Source organism: Dipodomys merriami, unplaced genomic scaffold (assembly GCF_024711535.1).
Source record: "Dipodomys merriami isolate MVZ:Mamm:240054 unplaced genomic scaffold, mDipMer1.0.p SCAF_69, whole genome shotgun sequence".
Lineage (NCBI taxonomy): Eukaryota > Metazoa > Chordata > Mammalia > Rodentia > Heteromyidae > Dipodomys > Dipodomys merriami.
The window spans coordinates 6,281,653-6,307,855 of NW_027206279.1; the positions used below are offsets into that span (position 1 = coordinate 6,281,653).

At 46.2% G+C, this 26,203-nt stretch overlaps 1 protein-coding gene across 1 annotated transcript; it reads right to left on the reverse strand.

Moving 5' to 3' along the window:
- Positions 1 to 4,452: 4,452 nt before the first annotated feature.
- Positions 4,453 to 24,024, reverse strand: Tgm7 (transglutaminase 7). Its single transcript, XM_070005924.1, has 13 exons — positions 24,015 to 24,024; positions 17,182 to 17,364; positions 15,847 to 16,098; positions 14,873 to 14,991; positions 12,974 to 13,102; positions 12,719 to 12,896; positions 10,060 to 10,198; positions 8,602 to 8,705; positions 7,977 to 8,219; positions 5,982 to 6,308; positions 5,434 to 5,594; positions 5,019 to 5,152; positions 4,453 to 4,857 (listed from the first exon to the last, which is right to left on the reverse strand). The coding sequence occupies exons 1-13, from the start codon at positions 24,022 to 24,024 to the stop codon at positions 4,698 to 4,700; spliced, it is 2,139 nt and encodes a 712-aa protein (XP_069862025.1). The 3' UTR covers positions 4,453 to 4,697.
- Positions 24,025 to 26,203: the final 2,179 nt, after the last annotated feature.

Sequence of the window (26,203 nt, forward strand, 5' to 3'; positions counted from 1 at the left end):
TCTCCCAGCAAAAATGGGCAGCTCAACCTGAAAAACAATGAAGGCAAAAAGGGCTGGTGGCATGCCTCAAGGTGTGGAGCACTGGCCTAGCAGGTCCAAGGCCTTGAGTTCAAACCTTAATCCTGCCAAGAAAAACATACCAGTAGAACCCAGCCTATATGACTCTATTGTTTTCATTTTATTGGAAGGGGCCCTGATTTTTGGTGAGGAGTTCCAGGTTCCTGGTGAATTTCTAATAAAAACAGTAGAGGAAGAAACACTGAGAAGATCCATGTGGGAGTTCTAGAGATAGAGGAGAGGATAGAGCAAGGATTTCGTCCTAGCTAGAAAGGGGTAAGTCCCTGGAGTGCATGCATAAGGAGCAAAGCACAGGAAGGAGAAAGGGGCAGGGAGGGGGGTGGGGTAGTGGGGGAGCTGAGGGTCCTACATGGTGGGCGGGACTTCCATGTACTTCCGTGTACCCTGCCTTTCCTGCTGTGAAGCACTTCCTGCATTTGTGTGTGTGTGTGTGTGTGTGTGTGTGTGTGTGTGTGCGCATGCACTTGAACTCAGGACCTGGGTACCTGTCCATGAGCTTTTTTACTCATAGCTAGTGCTCCTCCACTTGAGCCATAGCTCTCCTTCTGTTTTTTTGTTTGTTTGTTTGTTTTGAGTAGTTAATTGGAGATAAAGGTCTCAGACTTTCCTGCCTGGACTGGCTTCCAACTGTGATCCTCAGATCTCAGCCTCTTGAGTAGTTGGGAATACAGGCGTGAGCCATGGGTGCCTAACCTCCTACATCTTCTTTCCTGCTGGATCCTTCTCATTCAGGGACTTGTACGCCAGCATTGTCCCCTCTCCTGGATTTTCCGTTTAAGATTGCTTGAGACTTCTTACGACCCAGCGATGGGTTTCCATCATCCTCAGAGCCCTTGGAGGTCTTTCCCCTCCCCATCTCAAGTCCAGGGCCAAACCCTTTAGTTCTCTAATGCAGATTTCTGTCTTCCCAACCCATCTCTGCGCTTTCTTTCACAAAGCTTGCTCCCTCCCCAATCTACTTTCTCCAGTCCCCATGATACAAGAGCATCATCTCACTTTCCAGCACTTTCCTTCAGACTAGCAGTTAGGGGCTTGCTCACCAGCATTCCCTATTAGCCACTTATTCCTTGACATTACACATACTACCTCACCATCTTTCTCCAAGTGATCCTTGAGGGCATGGTTTGAATCTTCTTATCACCAGTGCTTCATAATGACAGTAGTTAATGGTAGTAGAATTCCCAGTACAACTAGTAATAACTTTTAAGTGCCACTTGCTGTTTCTTTAAGTGCACTATCCCTCCTAATCTTACAACATCTCTGTGAGCAAAGGAATTTGTAGTGTTCCTGTCTTAAAGATTGGGAAATCAAGGCTTACAGACATTAGTTTCCTCAAGATCCTTTATAATGAACTGAGGAGTTAACTTTGGTGAATGCAGTCAGACATCCGTGCCTAACGCAGTACTGTAGCTGAAACCTGGTCTGCTTTCTAGTTTGTATGTGTTGCCTGATGGAGTAACTATGTGAAACAAAGATACAGGCATGTACAAAGGGATCCAGGCCCAAACCTACTACCACAGCTAGTAAGGGGAAAGGAAAGAGTCGCGGGCTCTTAATGTGAGAGGAGATGAGTGTGGTTAGGATAGGCAGGTAAGGAGAAGGGTAGTGGCCAAAGGGGAAATTGCTCGGCAATCAGGGATACAACATAGTGTCCTTGGAGCCAATCTAGAGCTGCTGGAAAAAGATGAGAGGCTTTTGGAGCCATTGGGCAGCCACTGTGAGTAAAACCCCTGATTTGTACCAGCCTGCACAGCCTGAATTCTGAGCATCTCTGCCCAGATCCCTAAGCCTTCCCCCATAGCTGGAGTAGAGGGCAGAAGATCTCACATGGTCGGGAGACACTCTTAGTCTTGACTAAGGTGGACGTTGATCAGGAGAGAGGACGTAGAAGCCCACAGGAATACAAAACCCTACACAGGGCCAGTAAAACCTAGCTTGGCTGCTCTGGCTGGACCCTGGGGGCCAAATAAGTCTCGGGCTCTGAGCCTGATGAGCTGCTTTACAGGTTTAGCTTTCCATTGGATTCCTACAGATCATTAGTCAGAGGGTGTGTGGGTGGGTGTGGGGCGGTAGGGAGGCAGTGCTGATCAGAGCAATGTGTGCCTTGGTCCAGGGAAGCTGAGCAGAGTCGATGAATACCTTTCTGTCTGGACAGAAGCAGGGCTGTGACCTCAGAGGAGGGACACTTGACTAGAGATGTAGACAACGTCATCCTCATGGAGCAGGCCAACTTGAGTCAGGTTGAGGTGAAGGGGCCTCCAGACCTTTCAAGACCCAGAGAGACCTGAGAGGCAAATCCAGATCCTACAACAGATTTCTTTTTTTTTTTTTTTTTTTTTTTTCTGTTTATGTGGTGCTGAGGCATCGAACCCAGGGCCTCATGCATGCAAAGCAAGTGCTCTACCACTGAGCCACCTTCCCAGCCCCCTACAACGGATTTCTGATACACCCTTGAGAAAGTTCCAGTTTCCTTGTCCATGATGCCCTGGCTCCCAGGTTTGAGTTTCACTGAAGCAGATTACAACGTGGATCTGCCACCCCCAGAAATGGAGACGAGATTAATGCTCAGAGGACTTCCGTGTGTGAGTGTGTGTTTGGCAGTTGAGAATCTACTTCTCACGGATCCTCACAGCCATCCTCTAGGGAAGGTGGGCTGCCACGAGTATTCTTACCTTTGTACACTTGGGGCAATCCCGGCTCTCACCGTGCGGTTGAAAGTTCCTTGCTTCCTATCACACATGAATGATGATGGTCACAGCTTCCACTACTACCAGTCCAGAGGACATGAGGCAGACAGGCTCTGTGCATTCCACAGAGAAAACGCAAAGACCCGAGTCAGAAGCCATGCCACAGGCCTGGCCCGCATTGCCTCCTTTTACCACTGTCTGGATATTATTTGACTAGTTTGCCTGTGGGAGTCCCTGTCTGGCCCTGTTGGTTGGCCCAGTGAGCTGATGTGAGATGGGGTGAGGATCTCTTTGGATTTAATCTCTGGCGGTGCCATGCTGTTGGGACAAGCCCCATACTGTGAGCCTGGGGGTTATTGAGCTGGAAGGAACTTTGAGATGATCTAGCTCATCTAACTGAGGAGGGGGAACCAAGAAAGCCAGATGACGGGCTTGCCCAAGTGAAAACAAGAAAACTCGGCTGACTGTGACTTTTACAGCCAGTTTTTTAGGTGAGGAGGGGGACTCCAAAAACAAATTCCCCTTCCCCAAGGAGGCCCAGTAGGCAGCCTGCCCACTGTTGCCCTCTCCAGAAGAGACAAGAGGACAAGAGAGCAGTGTCTAGAGGAGCAGGTGCTCCTCTTTCTGCAAAGGCCAGCACAGATGACTCTTCCTGGGGGCAGGGAGCCATTTTGAAGACAGCAGTGATGGGGGTAGTGACGGCGTCTGCAGAAATCCCCAATGAGGGCAGGTATACCCAACACACTGGGTGGAGTAGAGTGTGCAGGCTCATACTCTTCCTGCTCCCAGAAGCTGGGTGTGGGGAGGACTGGAGAGGCTCAGGCCTGTCGGCCACTGAAGAGAGAAAAAAATACCAGGGAGGAGAATGAGAATTAAGGGAATAAACAATCATAAAAGCTGGAACTGAAGGGCTGGGAAGGTGGCTCAGTGGTAGAGCGCTTCCTTGCATGCATGAGGCCCTGGGTTCGAGTCCTCAGCACCACATAAGCAAAAAGAAAAAAGCCGGAAGTGGCTCTGTGGCTCAAGTGGTAGAGTGCTAGCCTTGAGCTGAAGAGCTGAGGGACAGCGTCCAGGCCCAGAGTTCAGGCCCCACGACCAGACCCCCCCCAAAAAAAAAGCTGGAATTGAGGCAGAGGGAAGAAGAAAGGGAGAAAAGGAGGGAAGAGGAGAAAAGGAAGAGGGAAGAGGAGCCAAATGAGTGTGTGTGTGTGTGTGTGTGCGCGCACACGCACGCGTGCAGTGGGAATCTTACATCTGAGAATGAATAGGGAAACAACTTGTTTTCCTGGATTCGGGGGTTCTCTAAATTACCTATGAGGGAGATATATTGATTTCTAATAATTACTACTGGAAGCCCCAGTTATAAAGCCTGATTCTGGATCCAAACACACATGGAGAAAGTGTCACAACATACAAAGAAATGGAAAAAAAATGAGTTTTACACTTTGATCCAAAACTGGAGAGAGAAAAATTCTCATCTTTCTGTCTCCACCTTACCTATAGAAGTGTCACAACTTTCAAGAAGAAAGGACCGCCAGGAAGTACGCAGGTGGAGATTTTCTCTGTCCTGGAAGATGAGTTTCTGAACAGCCAGGCCAAGAGGACCAGTTGGTTGCAATAAGTATTTTGTTAGCACGAGAGCAAGAACATCACTTTTTAAAGACATCTTTATTTTTTGCTTCTAATTTTATTTATTTATTTTTATTATTACAGAGGGGTTGCAATTACATAGGTCAGGTATTGAGTACATTTTTTAAGACATTTTCATTCTTTCTTCAGAAGATGCACAGTGGTTCAAACAGAGCTTTATTTCCTCCCCGGGACCATACGTAGACCAGAGGTAAGCCATTCCAGAATAGAAAGAAGCAAGGCAGTGTTTGATTCCCCCTAAACACTGTCCATTCAGCACCAGATCAGTAGCTAGGGCCGGTGTCAGGAAGTGGTAGCTTCAGCAACAAAGATACGCTTGTAGCCCTTGATCTCCTTGACCTCATTGCTGCTGATGAGGACTTGGAGCTGGCGGGGTCCAGCTTTGATGGGGTACAGCTCCAGATGAACTTTGATGGTGTGCCCGGGCCTCAGTGTTCCAAAGCTGAAAGTGAAAAAAAAAACTTGGGTGGGGAATGGGGGTTCCCCGTCCCACTTGGCAGCACCACCAAGCTTTTCCTTTCCTGAGGAGGGTGGGGACGTGGACCAGTGGAGACACCTCTTCTCAGACACCAGAGCAAGAGGTAGACAAGTGGCGTCACTTACTTTTCCGAGATCTGTCCACTGAGGAGGCCGCTTCCCTCCAGTACCATGACGCAGTTAGCCAGGGCCACAGTGAGGGTGTTGGTGAGAGTGATGTGGACTCTCAGGATCTTGCCCACCACAGCCTTCTCAGACACCTGTGTGGAGAGAAGACAGAGCAGGGGGGCCTGGGCATCTGCCCTTACTTCTGTAGTCCACTCAGTAACTTTCCTCCTCTGCCTCCTGGTGACCACCAGGGTCCCTATGTAGAGCTAAGGCACTGCCATTGAGGTAGAAGACCAGGAGCTGAGAATGTCTGAGGCCTGTTCTAGAAGATCAGAACACTCCAGGAAGCTACCAAACATAAAAATGGGCACCAAGCCGAATCCTGTCCCTATCCCGTCATGAACTGAAGTACCAGCTCTCTCAGAGACCTCACCTCAATAGTCAGGCGAGGCGGCTGCAGACAGAAGTCCTTTAGAACCAGGATGTTTCGCCCTGTCCCTTCAACCTTGGCGATGCCGGACACTCGGATCTGCTTCTCGTCTGTCAGTTTTTCTCTGTAATTGCTGTAGGGCAGCAGGAGTAGTGACTGGATCTCTAAGAATAGGCAAAAATCATCTTGAGTCAAGGAAATGTGTCAGAGGAGAGGGAGGTAGGGAATGAAAAGGAGGGAGAGAGAAAGAGAAAGTGGGAAAGAGAAGGAGGAAGGGAAATAAGGAAACAGGGAAGGAACATGTATATGAGCACGAGAAACATAGTTTGTGGAGAGAGAAAATGTGTGTGTGTGTGTGTGTGTGTGTGTGTGTGTGTGTGTGCATATGCTGTATAGACTGCCCCCCAGAGCTCAACTGCTCTCTTACCTGGGGGGAGGGGGCTGATACCATAGGTTCAACAGTGGGCACATGGCTACCCACAGCCAGCCACTTCGCTGCCAGGGGTGAGTGTGGTATAATGTGGTGTATTGGGTTTCTGCTTCATACTAACCCTTCCCAACATCCACATTCAAGTCCACCATTTGCCTCCAGAGGGGGGGTCGGGCACCGCCTCCATGCAGCAGGGCCTGCGCGCAGAAGTGCACCAGCAGCCTGATGGGCGCCTGCGTGTGGGCTCTGTCCGGAACAGTCTGGACATGCAGGATGAACAGCACGTCCTGGCCCCACTCCGGCGTCCTGGCCAGGTGAAGCTGCAGCCGCACGGGCGGATCCTCAAACTCCCCGGACCCCAGGAGATCCAGGAGGGATGAAGAGGCCCTTTGGGGTCCCAGCAGTGTTCTGGATGCCTTCATGAAGACGGACCGTTCCTCAGGAGATCCTGACAGCGTGGGAGACGCAGGAAAGACATCAGAGTGAGAACCAGAGACAACTCCCAGCTGTTATCCAGAAGTCCCGCCCCCAACCATGTGATTAGCAGCCCAGGGAGGCAAGCCGGCCAGGCGGTATGGTGGACATGGTGGACGGGACCGTGAGGACTAGTGCTGCTCAGTGCTGGCTTCAAGTTCTTGTTTATCACTGTCTTCATCTCTCTGTACTCAGATCTTTGACCCAGGGATGAGATCAGCTTGCTTCACAAGGACGCCCAAAACAGTTGTGTTAGGTAAATTGCCAAATGTAAGCACTCGGCACCAGTATTCATCACGGTCACCCTCCTCCTTCTCAAAGCCAGAGGCTTGTCTCCCGGACTGGCATCCTTTCTCCTAAAGCACATGTTCCAACCTTTTAATCTCGGGAACTCCGCAACATCCAGGCTTAACCCAAATTTACCCAAACTGTGGACTCCCCTAGGGCAAGTGTCTGGCTTACAAACCAATGTATTCTATATAGTAGCTCACTTCACCTTTTGGGGTACTGTTATCCCAGAGGAGAAAGTAGGGGCATGAGGATGGTAAGACCATGAAGGCTTATACAGCCAGACCATGGCCGAGCCTTGTTTAGCCCTCAGGTGGCCTGACCCCACTCAGACTCTCCATGAAGATGTTTGCTCTCTCCCACAGACCCAGAGCTCTGCCACTCCTGAGTTTCTGTCTTTCCCCTTCCTGTTACTCCTCTGCTTTGGACATAGGGAGATAGTGCTATTACCCTGGGAGAGAGTTACCAAATAACATACAGGATCTCACCAGATTCTGAGCTACTTAGGAGGAAAGTGATCGAAGGGTTCATGTTTTCAGGCCAGCCTGAGCAAAAAGTTAGTGAGACCCTAACTCAAAGAACAATTGGCATGGTAAGTGTGGGTCTGTCATCCCAGCCACATCAGAGGCAGATGTAGAGAAATCATAGTTAAAGCCTGACCCAGGCAAAATATTTGAAACCCTATCGGAAAAATAACTAAAGCAGTAAGGCTGGCAATGAGGCTCAAACTGTAGAGCACTTACCTAGTTCAACCCCCAGGACCACCAAAAAAAGAAATATACACACACAGGACCTCCAATGAAAATTGAACTTCAGAGAAAAAGTAACTTGGGGTATGTTATATTGGATGCAACATATTTAATGCTGCATGAAACATACACTGAAAATCATGTCTGCTTAAACTTGAGTTTCTGAGAGTGAATTCTTTCTTTTTGGTGCATGGGGCTTGAACTCTGGGCCCAGGCACTCTCTCTCAGCTCTTCAGCTCAAGTCTAGCACTCTACCACTTGAGCCACAGCGCCACTTCCAGTTTTCTGGTGATTTATTGTAGATAAGAGTCTCACAGACTTTCCTGCCCGGGATGGCTTTGAACTGTGATCCTCAGACCTCAGCCTCCTGAGTAGTTAGGATTACAGGTGTGAGCCACCGCCCGGCAGTGAATTCTTTTTAAAATGTCACATTTGTTTAACTGAATTTATTTACATATTCCTAAATGTGTCAAACTGCCCCTGCACCCACACGGGCAGCATTTAGGAAAGCCCTTAAGAGATCTTCATGAAGAGGAGGTAATGGTTTTAACCCAGAGCCACCCAGCAGCCACACCCACCCTTCCCCAAATCCTAGGCCCAGATACCTTCTGGATACTTGTAGGAGTTGGTGATGTCCTGGCGGCGGTCTGATGCTACCATTTTGGTGCTGATCTCCTTCCCAATGGAACTGGTGTCGTGGGCAAGGATTTCTTGGGCCTGGCCCTTCTCAAGAAGCCAAATGACTTCATCAGCATTCACCTCAGCAAACACTAAAGAGGTGTCATAGTCCAAGTGGACATCCCCTTCCCGGATAGCCTTCACAGAGGCAGGGCCACAGCAGAACATGCCTGTGAAGGCAACAGGAGTTATGGGGTGTGGGTGCTGATGTGTGGGGCAGGGTGGCTAGTCATAGTTGTGGGAGGTGGAGAACAAGGCTGAACAGTGGCACTAGTGACCCTCACTGTTGGGGTACCCACCTCCAAGACCAAGCTCTTTTGTTTCCATTAATTCATCTGACCCTCTCTGTAACTCCATGTGGCCCCCGTCTCCAACACTTTACAGGTAAGGACGACAGAACCGAGAGGCCCAGATCCGAAACTACAACTCGGTTACAACTACAACTCTGGGGAAGGGGAAAATACTGCTGCTCTTTGGCTCCCTCTCACATGTCCAGCCACCTTCGTAGGCCTCCCAGGGAGCCTGTCCCCTACCACCACAGTCCTCACACACCACTGCTGGTTTGCTGGGGAGTAGGGTCCAGAACCTGCCACCCATTGTAGCCTGGTGGGAGGTCTTTCCGGATCATCCAGCACTCGTTCCAGACATGGAAGTTCCTGTGGAAGGGAGGAAGGAAACAGGACACAGTTTGTGTGTGTGTGTGCTTGCACTCTGCTACCAACTTTATGCTGGTTAATATGGATAAGAGTCTCTAGGATTTATCTGCCCTGGCTGGCTTTGAACCATGATCCTCAGATCTCAGCCTCCTGAGTAGCTAGAATTACAGGTGTGAGCCACTGGCCCAGTTTCTTTTCTTTTCTTTCTTTCTTTCTTTTTTTTTTTTTTTTTTTTTTGTCAGTTGTGGGGCTTGAACTCTGGGCCTGGGTGCTGTCCCTGTGTTCTTCAGCTCAAGGCAGGTGCTCTACCGCTTCAGCCACAGCGCCACTTCTGGTTTTCTAGTGGTTTTTTTTTTATTGGAGATAAGAGCCTCATGGACTTTCTTGCCCAGGCTGGCTTTGAACCACGATCCTCAGATCTCAGCCTCCTGCGTAGCTAGGATTACAGGCATGAGCCACCAGCACCCAGCTGGCCTAGTTTCTTAAGAATCTTGTCTCCCACTACCCTGTACCATTAACAGGCCTTAGCACTTAATATGGCTATAAGACTTGTGCCTACTTTACTGTCTCCATCTTATTTTATTTTATGGCACCTGTTCTGGACTTGCCTGATATTTCCTCATGATTAGATCCAGGTAGTACATTCATAGATGGAATATTGTATAAGACATAAATCTTTTTCATATATACCATTGCTGCTTGAGTCGGAAGTGATTCAATCCCCCCTCTCCCAGGAGTATATCTGTACATTCCAGGTTAAAGAACCTGCTTGCCTATTGAAACAGACTCCATCTTTATTTTATAGGTAAGAGAACTGAAGCTCCTAAGAGGAAGGAGACTCCAGGGCCAGCAGCTAGTTTTCATGCAAGTCATGGAGTCTTAGCTGATAACTTGTTGGAAAAGGAAAACACAACAAACCAGAGTTGGGGTAAAGCAAAGGAGAAAAGTCTGAGGGAAAGAGATTTGAGGTGCATAAATAAAAGAACATACTGTCTCACAGGGAGAAGAAGAAGCAGAAAGAGAGAGAGAAAGAAAGGCTGACAGAGGAAATCCAGACACAGCAATTCCAGGCAGCGAGTTTCCTGGAAGGAAAAACCACAGTACCGACTCAGAGAAAAATGAGGTGAGTAAAGACTTTCAGGTCAGTGTACAGGACAAACAACTGTGCATTTGGTTGAAGTTCTAGAAATTTTCCTCATATCTTTTGCACTCTGAAATAAGCTTCGTTGGTGATCTAATGAGCCAGAGCAGCTTCTGAGATGGGATTTATTCTCAGAACATCAACAGCCGTAGACAGAGCAGTGATGCTTCAAGGCCAGAAAGTACTAGATAATTTCATCCCTGACCCTCTTACCATACTTTGTCTGGTTTCTGAGTTGGCAGCATCTCTGCATTTTGATCATAGTAGGTGTCGATGGTCAAATTTCCATCCATGCTGTGTGCAGAGCGGAAATTGGAAACCACTCGCGTTGGAACACCTAAGCATCGCATTACTGTTGAGAAGAAAAGGAAGGATCAGTGAGCTTTTTTCAAGCAGAATTATTTTCCATGCATAATTTGTAACTTTCACGTTGGTGGAAGATCCTTTTAGATCCATGCCTGTAACTCCCTTATTCCCAGAGCTCAGATAGAATCCTGTTGTCCATTTGTCTGGTCCATGGTATCCACTCATCAAAAGGCAAAAATCATTTGATAGTCGCTTAACACAGTAATTCGCCCAAGTTATCATTTAGGACTTTTCCTACTCAGCAGCTTTTAGGTTAAATGTGTGTGTGTGTGTGAAAGAGAGGGTGAGGGGGTAGAGGGAAAGGGGAGAGAGAGATCCTACAACATTGGTTAATTTGAATTTTTAAAATTCTAATTCTTTTTCTTGTTATGGTTGGTCATGGGATTTGAACTCTGGGCCTGGGCTCTGTCCCTGAGCTCTTCAGCTCAAGGATAGCGCTCTACCACTTGAGCCACAACACTACTTCTGTTGGTTTACTGCAGATAAAATTGGACTTTCCTGCCCAAACTGGCTTTGAACCGTGATCCTCAGATCTCAGCTTCCTCAGTAGCTAGGATTACAGGCATGAGCCACCAGTACCTGGCCTAAAATTCTAATTCTTGAGTTAAGTGGCTTAACTTTTCTGAGTTTGCGGGGCTGGGAAGGTGGCTCAGTGGTAGAGCGCTTGCCTTACATGCATGAGGCCCTGGGTTCGATTCCTCAGCACCACATAAGCAAAAAGAAAAAAGCCAGAAGTGGCGCTGTGGCTCAAGAGGTAGAGCGCTAGCCTTGAGCTGAAGAACTGAGGGACAGCGCTCAGGCCCAGAGTTCAGGCCCCACGACTGGATGCAAAAAAAAAAAAACAAAAAAAAAAAAAACTTTTCTGAGTCTGCCTCCTTGTGTGTAACACAAGGAAGAATTGGACTATATAATCTTTCAGTCCTGAAGTCCTACTTGAAAACTAGAGAGAAGAAGAAGAAGAAGAAGAAGAAGAAGAAGAGGAAGAGGAAGAGGAAGAGGAAGAAGAAGAAGAAGAAGAAGAAGATGATGATGATGATGATTAGAGAATGAGTAGAAGGGCAACACATTCTAGAGATAAAATGAATGTTACTGGAGCTTCAATGAGGTAGATGAAGATTTTGAAAAGGCAGCAGCGCCCTCTTGTGCCTACAATGGCTGTTTAGAAAGCGGAGTTATGATTTCACAGGTGTAGTCACACAAATCAGACTTTACAACTCTACCAGGAACACACATACTACCACCACTGTCACCACCACTACCACCACCACCATCCCCTCACTAGACACAGATGGAATCAAGCCAAGAGCTGATACACCCTGGGAACAGAGGTCCCTGCCTCTATCAGTGTGAGTATGAAGTCAGAGACAGCCCACCCACTTGCAAGGCAGACCGGGAATCTACTCCCATAGGCTAGGAGCATTACAGTGCTTTGGGAAGTAAAAGGATTATCAACAATGACAATTGCTGATTGCTGGCCTAGAGTCCTAGCTATTCAAGAGGCTATGATCTGGAAGATCAAAGCTCAAGCTCAGCAGGAAAAATGTTCTCAATGATGAAAGGGATGACATTGATCAAGATACATTTGACTTATAAACTGACTTGTTGAACTTGTACAACTACTTAAGGATAAGAAAAATACAATTAAAAGAGAAAAGTTCTCTAGACCCCCATCTTCAAAATAACCAGCAAAAACCAGGACTAGGAGTGTGGCTCCAAATGGTAGCGCATCTGTTTAGCGAATGTGAGGTCCTGAGTTCCAAACCTTAGGATCACCAAAAATTAGAAAATTGTTTCAGTTCGCTGAGGTTCCTTGGAAGGAGCAATATCATGAACTTTTGACCCTGAAGACCCAAGGTCACCTGTACAATGCCTACCTAGTCACCACATGGACTTCACAGCCCACAGCAGGACCGGGAATGCTAGGAGCAATACAGTAGTCTCAGCCCATTTCACAAGTAAACAAGTGAGATCATTTGATTTGAACACTTACATTTAATTACTCAAAGCTCACTCTCCTCTGTAGCATTGAATCTAACCGCCAGGCTATGTTGCCCCTCTCAGAAAAGCCTAGAGCGTTGGCCCCTGTCTCTGTCCTCCCCATTATTTAACCTGTCAGTCAGATGGACACTGACTGACCCCATGAGGTGTCTGGGCACCCTGGCAGGGGCCAGGGGAGGGTCCTCTGGCCTTGCCTTGGGGGAGACAGCAAGCATCCCAGCACCCATCTTCCTCCACCCATCTCCTCCATCTTCCAGATAGCAGGACCAACGACTTGGTGCTCAACTGTAAATAACTGATGACACCCATGCTTCTCAAGGCTAGTCAACAAGGCAACTTCTGCTTTAGGATTACAAACAGCTCTCCCCCAGGGTGGAAACTAGCGGAGTGATTGCACCCCCCTCCCCCAAGACTGTATTGCGGGCAGGTTAAGCGCCTGCTCCCTGGCCACCCCTGGCTGAAGGTCAGGGCAACCTTCATGATCTCATCAGGGCGATTCTTCACTCACCAGTACACATCACAGAGGCAAAGACCCAGCACTGTCCATACTTCACCGGTTGCCCGCCACTAGCTGACCACTGTCGCAGGATGGCCACACTGCCATTCCACTCCAGCGGGCTGACGCCCGTGGAGTAGTCTTCTCCCCAGTTCCCCATCAGCACCCCATTGTCATCGTTGCTGTTGATCTGTGGAGGAGAGGCAGGTGGGTGAGGCGGGGGGCTCAGGCTGTCCTCAGCCAGGGCTCAGAACCTTCGGTCCTTACCATGGCGCTCACCACCCTGCACACGTACACCACGTTGTTCCGCTGAGAACAGTCCTTGGATGGGTTCATTAAGAAATACAGACTCTTGTTCAGGATCTCAAAGCAGATGTCTAGGATGCCCTCTTCAAACTTCCAAGACATCCCGAGGGAGAACAGAGAAGAGCAAAAATGGATAGAATTCTGAAACATTAACTCTCTTAACTGACTCTCAGGGATGGTGTGTATGTGTGTGGCCGGGTCGGGGTGGCGGGAGAGACCTCAATGGATTCTTTTTGTTGGGATGCAAAACTGTAATTCTGGGGCTAGGAAGGTGGCTTAGTGGTAGAGTACTTGCCTTGCATGCATGAGGCCCTGGGTTCGATTCCTCAGCACCACATAAGCAGAAAAAGCCAGAAAGTGGTGCTGTGGCTCAAGTGGTAGAGTGCTAGCCTTGAGCTGAAGAGCTCAAGGACAGCGCCCAGGCTCAGAGTTCAGGCCCCACGACTGACAAAAACAAAAAACCTGTGTAGTTCCAACAGAAAAGGCAAAAGAATTTTTAGAGAGTGAGCGATCTCTGTTGGCTGAAAAGATCAAGGGAGGGTTTCAAACCTACCATATTTGGAAAGAGAGGGTAGACAAGAAGAGACTCTGGGGATATTTACCTGAGGCTTTTGACTCTAGTAGGAAAGAAACCACATTAGCTGTGGTCGGTGGATGAGAAATGAAAAGCTGTCCAGGGCCCGAGTTCCCTCTGTGCATTAAATGAATATTTGCTCTTTATTGTATAACCCTACCACTCACTTTTTTTTTTCAGTTACAATCAAGTACTTTGGTTAAATTTTTCACAAAGACTCGTCATCTTTTGGAGCTACTATCCATCTTTGGATGTGTTATTGGATTAAACAATATGGTATCTTCAGAAATTCTAGTGGTGGGGAGGTGAAAGGGGGAAGGCAGGGCAAGCCTGGCCACCCTTTTCCTGTAGAGGGCAGATCTTACTTGGCCACAGGCTCTGTCTCTGCCATTAGAGCATGAAAGCAGACATAGATATTTCAATTGATAAGCATGGCTGTTTTGCATTAAAATATTATTTATAGACCCTGAAATTCATGCTTCATATAATTGCTAATGTTACAAAATATTATTCATTTTTTTGGGGGGGTAATAGGATTTGAACTCAGACTCATGCATTTGCTAGGCAGATGCTCTTACTACTTGGGTAATACTCCTAGTCTTTTTTTGCCTTTAGTCTTTTTTTAAAAAACAAAAACAGGTAAGGGCCTAAATTTTGCCTATGCTGGCCTGGATTGTGATCTTCCTACCTATGCCTCTTGTGAACCTGAGATTATAGAAATGATAGACCATATACCTAGATATTCATATACACAAGATATTCGTTTGAAACTTTCTTTCAAAAGAATAATATTTAAAAATGCGAGGACCATTCTCCTAAGTCCCCTTAGTGATACTTATGAAAACAGGCAGAATTCCAGCACTTGGAAGGCAGAGGAAGGAGAATGGCTGGTTCATGGCCAGCCCTGTGTCAAACTATCCTTACCTCCCTACACACGTATTTTTTAAAGGCAGTAGGTAATATCTGGTCCATTAGTTACCATTTGCAATCCCCTGAAATGGATGAAGGAAGACATAATCAATTAGTCGCTATTGAAGCTGAGAAATGAGCATGTGAAGGTTCATGTTAGTGGCCAGTCTACTTTGGGGTTATTTTAAGCCTTTCATAATGAAACATCAATTGCTAAAAAGGAAAAGCATCTCCTTTCCTTGCTTCTCTCACTGAGTGAAAATGGGCCCAGGACTTCATGCTGTGTTCTTTGTTCAGTGTCCTTCATAAGCTAACAGTTGTCCAAGGACCGGCTTTCCCAGTCCCACCCCAGGCCCACCTTGAGGTGATAGTGTTACCTGACCATAGTTCCAGGGCCAAGAGGTAATGGCACTTTTATTGCCCTTGTAAACAAAGCCATAATCACTCATAATGTACTCCTGTAACAGTATTTCACTTGGTAGGTAGACATCGTCCTCTGAGTGGTAAAGAGTAGCAGACGGGGTAAATCCCCAAACCGGAAAAACAAAAAAAAAACAAAAAACAGAGCAATAAAATTAAAATCCAGTAATAACAGTATTTTAGGCAACTAGAAGTATAGCCAGTGAATTAATGGCAGCAGATACTAAGACTGACTTCTTCAAAGTCTACCATAAATTTCTCCAGAAGTTGGAAATCTATACTTTAAAAAATATGAACTGTAAGTTAAATATAATTAGAACCAAGATTATGTGCCATCTGCTAAATTAATTTTTTTTTTTTTTTGGGTCCAGTCGTGGGGCCTGAACTCTGGGCCTGGGCGCTGTCCCTCAGCCCTTCAGCTCAAGTCTAGCACGCTACCACTTGAGCCATAGCACCACTTCCAGCTTTTTTTTTTCTGCTTATGTGGTGCTGAGGAATCGAACCCAGGGCCTCATGCATGCAAGGCAAGCGCTCTACCACTGAGCCACCTTCCCAGCCCCTAAATTAATTTTTTAACATCACACGGTACATATTTTTATTGTGCCATTTAAAAAAATTCTGTGTTTTTGGATTCTTCTTAAGTTCTTTGTTTTTAAATTCTTTATTTTAGGTTTAGAGCTGGGCATTGTGGTGCCTGCATATAATCCGAGCACTCAGGAAGGCTGAGGCAGGAAGATTGAGTTTAAGACCAGCCTGGACTTAAATAATAAGACCCTGTGTCATAAAGAAAAAAATGGCATTTTTCATGAGAGCACACAACAACCTATTACATAGATATGCAGTGGTTTATCTTCTGGGATTTTCTCAGAAGAACCTCACAGAACATTCTCGATGGATCCGGTTAGCATTACTGCCCAGGAGCAGGCCTTACCTGGACTCCAGGGGTTAAAAAGCAGGATGAAAGCCCCTACTGGGTAAGTTGCACTATGACCCTGGCCCTGAGAGATCTCTAGCTTCAGCATGTAGTGGCCAATAACTGCACTGGCCGATGAGAAAATGGAGACTTGGAGAGAGTTGGAGTCCATGATGAAGTCAGAAGTACTCCAGACATTGCCAAGCTGGGTCTGGGTCTGGTTGAATGAGAATGTGGCTTGTGTCCCTAGCAGCTCCGTGGGCTCGGGTCCTGGGTAGGAGAGAATGACCCCAGAAGGAGGCTTAAAAATCTATGTGTCACATGATTTCTGCAAGGCCTAAAGCTTACCCACATTCCCCCCACATCTTGCTCATCTTTTTGGCTGGGGGTTTTATTGTTACTCAGGAAAACCACCTATGATCTTGGGGCTGTGTTTTATTTGTTGGTTTAATCTATAAATGGGGTTCACAATAGTGCCCATCTCAAAGCCTATCACAGGGGATAAATGGGATGGTATGTGTGTGAAGTTGTAGCACAGTCCCTGTGGACTTAAAGGTTGGCCATCATAAACAGGGTACAGGTGGCTCATACCTGTAATCCTAGCTACTCAGGGGGCTGAGATCTCAGGATCCTGGTTCAGAGCCAGTTCAGGCAGGAAAGTCTGTGAGACTCTTAACTCCAATTAACCACCAGAAAACCACAAGTGGCACTCTGGCTCAAAGTGGTAGAGTGCTAGCCTTTAGCCAGAGAGCTTAGGGACTGTGCCCAGGCCCTGAGTTCAAGCCCCACAACCAACCAAAAAATAACTAAATAAAAAATTAAAAAGGTTGGCTGTCATAGTCACAGGTACAGATTGCTGAGCTGCCAAATCGTTCCTAACAGCACCAACAGAGTACTCAGCGTGAGAGCGTGAGGGTCCTAGGCACCCCAGGAGAGGAGAGGGAAAAAAGCTTCAGAAAGGAGGAACAGGGAAGCTGGGCATGGAAGGCTTGTAATCCCAGCACTCAGGAGGCTGAGGTAGGAAGATCACAAGTTCAGGGTCAGGCTGGGTTTACATAGCAAGACCCTGTGTCAAGGAGAAAAACAACAACAAAAAAGCTAAGTACCACACTTATTATCATCCTAGCCAAGGAAACAGATCAAAGGACCCTGATTCAAAGCCTCAAAGCCAGCTTGGGCACCCGAATCTGCAGACTCATATCTCCAATTAAAGATGCAAATGAAGCGAGGCCCTGAGTTCAAGCTCCAGTACCAGCAAGGGTGGAGGAGAGGAGGGAAGGGCTGCCAAGGAACTTTTCTAACTTTCTATTTTAGGGGAACCCATAGAGGTCCCTGGGGGTAGGAAAAGCTCACCAGTCTCAGCCACAAAGGTGATGTGGTCCTTCCGAGGCTGGAAGGGTCGGTTGAAATTTAGCCTTATGTTGAAGGCCTGGCCTCTGCGCAGGATGAGATGCTTCACGCCCATTTCCTGCGTGTGGTGGTCTTTGTTGTTCTTGGGAGTCTGCAGGTCCACAGATCGGAGCTCCAAGTCTGCCACTAGGAGAGAGGAAAGACAGGCCATTGCCCAGCTGTGACTGGCTGGCATACTCACAACTCCTAAGTTGTTTCTGTCTCTGACTTGGGCAAGACTCCTGTACTAGTACTTCTGCCTCCTTGTCTCCTAATTGCCTGACTCTCTCTCTCATGGGGCAAGTCACCAGATCCTGGTTAGGAGACCCAGAGTACCTCGATCCTGGTGACATCCATGCTTGGACCTGTGACACCATACCAGAGCAAAATGCTACTAGATTCCTGAAAGCTACTCTCATCCTGTGGCATAGTAATAAGCATATTAACATTTTTTAGAAATGAGTTTATCCAGAATTAAAATAGTCAAAGGCAACAACTACTGAACACACTACTCATGACAACTCATGGTATTGCTACAGTTTACAGGCAAGAAGTTTTAGCTGGTGCATGGGACTGGTGGAATGGATCAAGCAGTAACCAGGGCTGCTTAGCAAGGACAAAGCTCTGAGTTCAGATCCTGGTACTCCAGAAAAAAATTGTAAGCATTTGGCCATCAGCCTGTGAGGACAGCAGATGGGGTGGTTGCTGCAGATATAGATTTGCTATCTAGCTGCCCAAATGCTGATACTCAATTACTCTCACTCTCTCCTCATGCCCAACTGAGACAAGAAGCTTTTTTTTTTTTTTTTTTTTTTCTGTCATGTGGCTTAAACTAGGGGCTTGGGTGCTACCCTTCAGCGTTTTTGCTCAAGGCTAGTGTTCTGTCATTTTGAGCTACAGTGCCACTTCGGTTTTCTGGTGGTTAATTGGAGATAAGAGTTCCACAGACTTTCCTGACTGGGCTGGCTTTGAACTGCGATCCTCAGGTCTCTGCTAGGATTACAAGCATGACCCATCAGTGCCTGGTTCAGGAAACTATTTGAAATGTCATGGAAGACTTCAATCCTTCAAATTCTTATATAACTTTGACTATATGGTGAAGGTGCACTTAAAATGACAGATTTAAGGGATTGTGCTCCTATATTTGCATTTGATTTCAATTGTTTTTGTTAAATGTTATCTTGTGCTTAAGAACAGAGTTGTAGGGCTGGGAAGTTGGCTCAGTGGTAGAGTGCTTGCCTCTCATGCATGAGGCCCTGGGTCCGATTCCTCAGCACCACATAAGCAGAAAAAAAAAAAGCCAGAAGTGGCGCTGTGTCTCAAGTGGTAGAGTGCTAGCCTTGAGCTGAAGAGCTGAGGGACAGCGCCCAGGCCCAGAGTTCAGGCCCCACGACCGGACCCAAAAAAAAAAAAAAAGAACGGAGTTGTATTGAACATTACTGAGTATTTTGAATCTGTCTGTGTAGCTAGGATTACAGGGGTGGAGCCACCAGGACCTGGATGCAGGACGGTTTTTCAAGCTTGGTGTATACTGTGACTGTGTGAAATTTCTCCTTCAATGTCAACCTTTAATCTTCAAGATTTAGTAAGAGTTAGACGCTGGTAGCTCTTGGGACCTGGAGGATCATGGGTCAAAGCTCATGTGGGGCCGGGCGCTGGTGGCTCACACCTGTAATCCTAGCTACTCAGGAGGCTGAGATCTGAGGATCGCGGTTCAAAGCCAGCCCGGGCAGGAGAGACCGTGAGACTCCTATCTCCAATAAACCACCAGAAAACCGGAAGTGGCACTGTAGCTCAAGTGGTAGAGCGCTCGCCTTGAGCTGAAGAGCTGAGGGACAGCGCTCAGGCCCAGAGTTCAAGCCCCACAACCGACAAAAAAAAAAAAAAAAGCTCATGTGGGAAGAAAAGTCTGTGAGACCTCATCCCCAATTAACCAGCACAATGCCAGGCTGAAGGTATGACTCAAGTGGTAGAATGCCCACTGTGCACAAGGAAGTTAAGCAAGAGCATGAAGATCTGAGTTCAAGCCCTAGTATGGCAAAAAAAAAAGAAAGAAAGAAAGGAAAGGATAAGAAAGGAAAGGATAGGATCAATCTTCTTACAAAGATAATACCTCCTAGAGGTCCACCCACCCTGAGAGCTCATGTAGCACAAAGAGGTAGTGAGAAATATCTAGGAGCCCTAACAGGGGTGAGACAACTTTCCTGGATGCTAGAAACAGCATAGTCCCTACCAGCATAGCTCCTAAGTGCAACCAGTGCAGTGTATCCTTTTACCCAGGATTCTTCCCGTTTGGGAAGCAAAGGAGGAAGAAGAGGGAAGATGTCTTTCTTTCTGTGCCCAAAGTTGCAGGTCATGACGCAATTCGTTCTCCATTGGACACTTAGATGGTTTTTTTTTCATCCCACTTAATATAATTATGCATTTGGCTCACGCAAGGGCTTTTTGTGTCAAGGAGACATGAGAATAAAAGGAAAGGCTCCCAAGGAAGCCAGAAAGAAGAGCCAAGAGAATCAAGAAGAGATTCAACAATGCAGGAAATTCAGCAGAATCAATTAAAAAAACAACAACAGATAAAACACTCAGCACCCACAAAACCTGACTTGGCTGTGGTCCCACTGAAGTTAATGACATAAGTAGGAGAAAAGGTAAGCTCCAGATACAAGACTCCTGGCACTTGTCTGACTAATATAAAGACACAAGTAATAAAAGGATCAAGTTATATCCGAATGTATTATCAGCCTTACAAAAAAAAAAGACATTAAGACAGCCATTTACCTGTAAGGAATTCTGAGAAATGAAATGCCTGTCTTTTGAGAAACTAAAGCCTGAGACAATTCTGTGCTTATGCATGGCTCCATGTGCCTATTTGGGTCTGGTCTTGGAGGCAGCCATTCGAGTAACATCTAGAGCTAGCCTTCTGTTATCTTCCTGAACCCAGATTTCCCTCATGCTAGAACAAAGCATAATACCTAAATTTCAGAAAAGTATGGATTATGTTTATGGTCAGTTGCAAGAGCATTTTTTAAATATCTGAAATCGTTTATATTCTCATAACTCTCTCTGTTGTGTATGTGTGTGCGTGCATGCATGTGTCCTTCAGTGCTGGAGTGTTAACTCATGCCCTTGTGTTTGGTGAGAATGTATTCTACTGCTGAGCCACCATACCTCAGTCCTGTTTAGGGTACTGATTACTTTGAGCCTGGAATGCAATCTGCCTATGTTTTATGCTTCCATTGTAGCTGGCACAACAGGCATACATACCGTGTCCAACTTCTTTCTTGGAGATGGTGTAACAGACTTGTTTTTTTTTTTGCCCAGACTAGCCTCTTGACCTCTGTCTCCCAAGTATGAGTCATCAGTGCCTGGCTTATCATGGAGTATTAATACCGCTCCCCACATGCAGAGGGTACTGGGCAGAGCTAGGACTCCAGCCAGCCAGGCTGGCTCCAGAGACTGCCCTCCTAACGTCCACAGGTCCCTGCCTTCCCTGGAGCCTCTCCTGGGATCTTTGCTGAGTAGATAGATGTATGTGTGCATCAAGGCCAAGGAGCGATCCAAATGTTGACCCGTAAATTCCTCTTCTAGGATTCTTTTAAAAATAAGATGATCAGAGCTGGGAAGGTGGCTCAGTGGTAGAGCGCTTGCCTTCATGCCTGAGGCCCTGGGTTTGATTCCTCAGCACCACATAAGCAAAAAGAAAAAAGCCGGAAGTGGCGTTGTGGCTCAAGTGGTAGAGCGCTAGCCTTGAGCTGAAGAGCTGAGGGACAGCGCCCAGGCCCAGAGTTCAGGCCCCACTACCGGACCCAAAAAAAATTAAAAAAAAAAAAAAAAAAGATGATCAGTGGTAGACAAAAATATAAGCATAAGGATTTTCGGTGTGACTTAAATATCCTTCAATCACAGTTGGATATTAAACCTTATTCCATTCATCTGATGTTATCAGTAAAGAGGACACCAAGAGGAAGTACAACAACAAAACAAAGACTATAGAGGAAAAACACTGTCTAGATCCTAGAGGGAAATCGGCTCCCTAGATATTAAAAAGCAAAAAGTAAAAGTGACTGAAACCCAGCATGTTGCAGATTCTCTTTAGGCAGTGGAGTTGTGGGACAGGTGTCTTGAAGTTTTTCAGTGTTTAGACATGCCTTCCTTTTGTATTTAGGAGAAAGTGTTACTTTGATTAAAGACAGGTTTCTGAGCAGGTGAGGCAACATAGAAGCCACACTTGAGGATTAATTTGGCTGTGGTTGTTTAGCCTAGACCGGAGGGGAAAAAAGAACAAAGGTGGGGAGAGCTGAGAGAGTTCTGTTGCAACCATCTAAGGCAAAGACTAATGAGGACTTAAATACAGGTGTGGGTAAGAGGAGAGGAGGGACCACCCTACCACATGCAGCAGGCTGATGGCTCTGCATTGGAATGTCTTGACTTGTAGAGATGCCAGCGAGTGTGGATGAAGATCCAGGCCAGGTAAAGGGGTCCACTGCCAAGGCCAGGATCCCTCCCGATGAAGACAGCAAAGGGTAAGTTACATGCAGCCCAGCCGGCAGAGAGAAGTGATTTCTGCCACCAAATGCCAGGTGGACTCAGTCCCTTCTCTTCTAGTTAATCTACTTTTCTTTGTCCGCTTCTCAGTATTAGTGTCAATGTGAGGACTTTAACAAATATTTCACGCTTTTGCTTCTTCCTTCTTAAAAATTAATAAATATATATTCATATATTGGTATGCATATATATAGGTGTGTGTGCTAAGTTTACTGTCCTGTTCTATACTTCTTTCAACTGTGCAAGAATAAAAACGTCTTAAAACAAAATTTCAAACCCAAATCCTTAACCTAAGGAATCAAAGCCTTCCAGAGTCTGGTTCCAACATGTCCTCCATTGTGTATCTTCATGTCGTGGTCTCCAAATAGAGCGTGACCACAGCTAGATGGATGGCTCCTGCCCCTTCCTTAATATCTAAGTCTCCTTCGTACCAGTTCTTCCAGCCAAACTTTGCATCCATCTCCTTCCTGAAATCCTTTCCAAGCATTTCAGAAAACAGAAATACCTCAGTCCCTGCAGCAATGCTTCTATATCCATATTAGGCTACTAAGCTCCAGGCTTTAAGTGCACGGTATCCTCCTGTCCCTACCTATAACTACCCAATGAGATATCAAGAAGATAACAACAACCTATGTTGTTTGAGGGTATTTGGAAATGGATTGTCATATCCTGATGGAGTCTGATTCACATAAACTTTAAAGAAATAAGTTGCTATCCATCAAAATGTAAAGTGGAAGCCGGGTACTAGTGGCTCACGCCTATAGTCCTAGCTACTCAGGAGGCTGAGATCTGAGGATCGCGGTTCAAAGCCAGCCTTGGCAGGAAAGTCTGTGAGACTCTCTTTTTTTTGGGGGGGTCCAGTTGTGGGGCCTGAACTCTGGGCCTGGGCGCTGTCCCTCAGCTCTTCAGCTCAAGGCTAGCGCTCTACCACTTGAGCCACAGCGCCACTTTTGGCTTTTTTCTTTTTGCTTATGTGGTGCTGAGGAATCGAACCCAGGGCCTCAGGCATGCAAGGCAAGCACCATACCACTGAGCCACCTTCCTAGCCCTGTGAGAATCTTATCTTCAATAAACCACCAGAAAACCAGAAGTGGCACTGTAGCTCAAGTGGTAGAATACTCGCCTTGAGCTGAAGAGCTGAGGGACAGTGCTCAGGCCCAGAGTTCAAGCCCCACAGCTGACCAAAAAAAAAAAAAGTAAAGTGGAGGCGACCTTTGATCCAACAGTTACTCTTAGAAATTTTCTACATGAAAATACTTTCACACATGTGCAAAATTCTATCAAAGGAGACAGCCAATTTTCTTTTTTTTGGGGGGGGGGGGAGGGATCCGGTTGTGGGCCTGAACTCTGGGCCTGGGCGCTGTCCCTCAGCTCTTCAGCTCAAGGCTAGCGCTCTACCACTTGAGCCATAGTGCCACTTCTGGCTTTTTTTTTTTTTTTTTTTTTTTTTTTTTTTGCTTATGTGGTGCTGAGGAATGGAACCCAGGGCCTCATGCATGCAAGGCAAGCGCTCTACCACTGAGCCACCTTCCCAGCCCTTTATTGCCAATTTTTGATAGACTAGTACATACTGATATCACTGGTTTTTAAAAATCAAAATTTCAAGTAATGCGTAATATAATACATATATAATGTCTTATATACCACGTAATACATGTGTAATATATAATCTTATTTGTATAAAACAACTTTATATAAGGCAGCACTATTTGTTTTTTGTTTTTTGTTTTTTGTTTTTTTGTCGGTTGTGGGCCTGAACTATGGGCCTGGGCACTGTCTCTCAGCTCAAGGTTAGCACTCTACCACTTGAGCCACAACGCCACTTCCGGCTTTTTCTGCTTATGTGGTGCTGAAGAATCGAACCCAGGGCCTCATGCATGCAAGGCAAGCACTCTACCACTGAGCCACCTTCCCAGCCCGGCAGCACTATTTGGAAGCAAATGGTTTCATTGTGCTTTCCAATAGGAAATTGGGAGTGTCTATCTAAAGTCTTTAGGGACCTCCTCAGATTTCCCAAGGCCATTATTGCCCCAAATTTCGGCTTCAGGAAAGAAAACGAACATCTGTATGTTCTATGCCCCAAGGTCCAAATGAAGGTGGAGAACCAGGAGGCAGGATCTGGATTACACAATAAACCATGAACTGTCATATCAGTATTGCCTCTCCTGCCCCTTTCCTGTGTCCCCAGCCCGCTCCAGGCTTGTCTCTTGATTCAACACTTCAGAAAAGTTACAGAGATTACCAGTACTCACCAGGATCCATCTCCCTCCTTCTCCCGAAGGCCGAGCCCTGAGCTAGTCAGCATCAGAATTCCATTACTAATAGCCTCTCTGAGCATTTAGAGCCGTCCTACTAGAAACTTTCCTTCCATCCTAGAATTGGGTGGGGCTATCACTTCCTCCTCCTCCCAATCCTACACTGAAATTTCCCGTTGTTAAGGGTACATTTTAGCTTGAGGAAAGAAGCTTCTGCTTTAAGCCTTTACACTTGTGGAGGGGATTTGTTTCTGTGATCTCCCTTGTAAGCTGGGGAGACTCAAGTTATTTGGAAGGAAAGCTAGGCTTGTGTCTGCCCTTTTGAACCTCCGTCCCTTCATTCTTAACCAGATCAGTCAAGCATGGACCAAGAGTGTCAGCACTGGGATGGGAAGGCCCAAAAGACAGCGTCCCTGAGGAAGGTAATGGACAAATGGTTACAGATGAGGCTTTGTACAGTTCATTACTGCCCAGAGAGCTTTGCATCTTGAAGAAAAATAAGGCATGTTGAAATGATGAATTATGCTGTAGATTATTAAAAATAAAGTTGACAGACTTTCCGGTCTGGGGCTATGATGTCAATTTAGGAGACAAAAGAGGCACAGCATGTCTTTGTGGTGTAAGAAAAGCACTGTTTACACAGATAGACTCCTCATGACTGATCGTGACTTCTTTTTTTAAATATTTGAAGAAAGTGCAGCCAGGATACTTGTGAACACACCTGTGTGTGTGTTTGAAGTTGCTAATCCGTGTGCCATCCATGCCAAGGGAGGAAACCGTCATGCCCAAAGATGTCCAATTAGCTCAGGGGATGTGGGGAGAGAGACCTTAATTGAAGGTAGTTTTTAATGGCATTTTGTGGAAAAAAAAAATCTCTAAATTTACTACAAAATCTTTGACTCCGTTTTTGACCTTTTGTAATAAATTGTTTTAAAATGTTGCAAAAATATTCTAATGAATTAAAAACATCACAAAGGGGGCTGGGAAGTTGGCTCAGTGGTAGAGCGCTTGCCTTGCATGCATGAGGCCCTGGGTTCAATTCCTCAGCACCACATAAGCAAAAAGAAAAAAGCCGGAAGTGGCACTATGGCTCAAGTGGTAGAGTGCTAGCCTTGAGCTGAAGAGCTGAGGGACAGCGCCCAGGCCCAGAGTTCAGGCCCCACGACCGGACCAAAAAACAAAACAAAACATCACAGAGGGTATATATGAAATGTTTTAATCAGAGTGGAAAAAATATTTTATAAGAGAAAGTAAGAAAAGGGGTAGGAAGACCATGATAGGGGATTGGGACTTGTGGGTATGTGTTTACCAAACTTGACAGGCTAAAGGGAAGTAGAAGTACCCATTCAACGCCCTGGGTGAGGAACTTAGATTGGCCAAATAAGCACAGCAAAGAAAACACAAGCTATTTATGTGTTTACTGATCATTGTCAGAGGTTTGCAAGAAGTGCATAATTCCCCAGGATAATCTGAGTGATTCATGGGAAATTCCTGCACCTATTGTAAGCAAAGCTTCTGAAACATCCCCTGCCCACCCTAACTCTTTTTCTTGTTTTTTGAGATAAGGTTTCACTGTGTAGCTCAAACCTGCCTAGAGCTTACAATCTGTCTCAGCCTTCCAAATGCTGGGATTATAGGCATACACCAGCAGGCCTAGCCTTAAAAAATACCTTACAGTAACATATACATACATATATATGTGGTGTATACTATATACATACTATACACTATAAATACCATACAGTATTCACTATATATGTGCTATATATGTGCTATATATGTGCTATATAGTATATACTGTATAGTATGCTATATAGTGTATATATATGCTATATATAGTAGATATGTGTGTTGGTACATGTATATATGTGTATATATATATATATTTAAGGAAGGAAGAATTTTGACATAATTTTCAGAATAAAAATCTAAATTCCATATTACTATTTTGAAAGTAGAATTTTAGCCGGGCGCTGGTGGCTCACGCCTGTAATCCTAGCTACTCAGGAGGCTGAGATCTGAGGATCGCGGTTCAAAGCCAGCCCGGGCAAGAAAGACTGTGAGACTCCTATCTCCAATAAATCACCAGAAAACCAGAAGTGGCGCTGTAGCTCAAGTGGTAGAGCGCTCGCCTTGAGCTGAAGAGCTGAGGGACAGCGCCCAGGCCCAGAGTTCAAGACCCACAA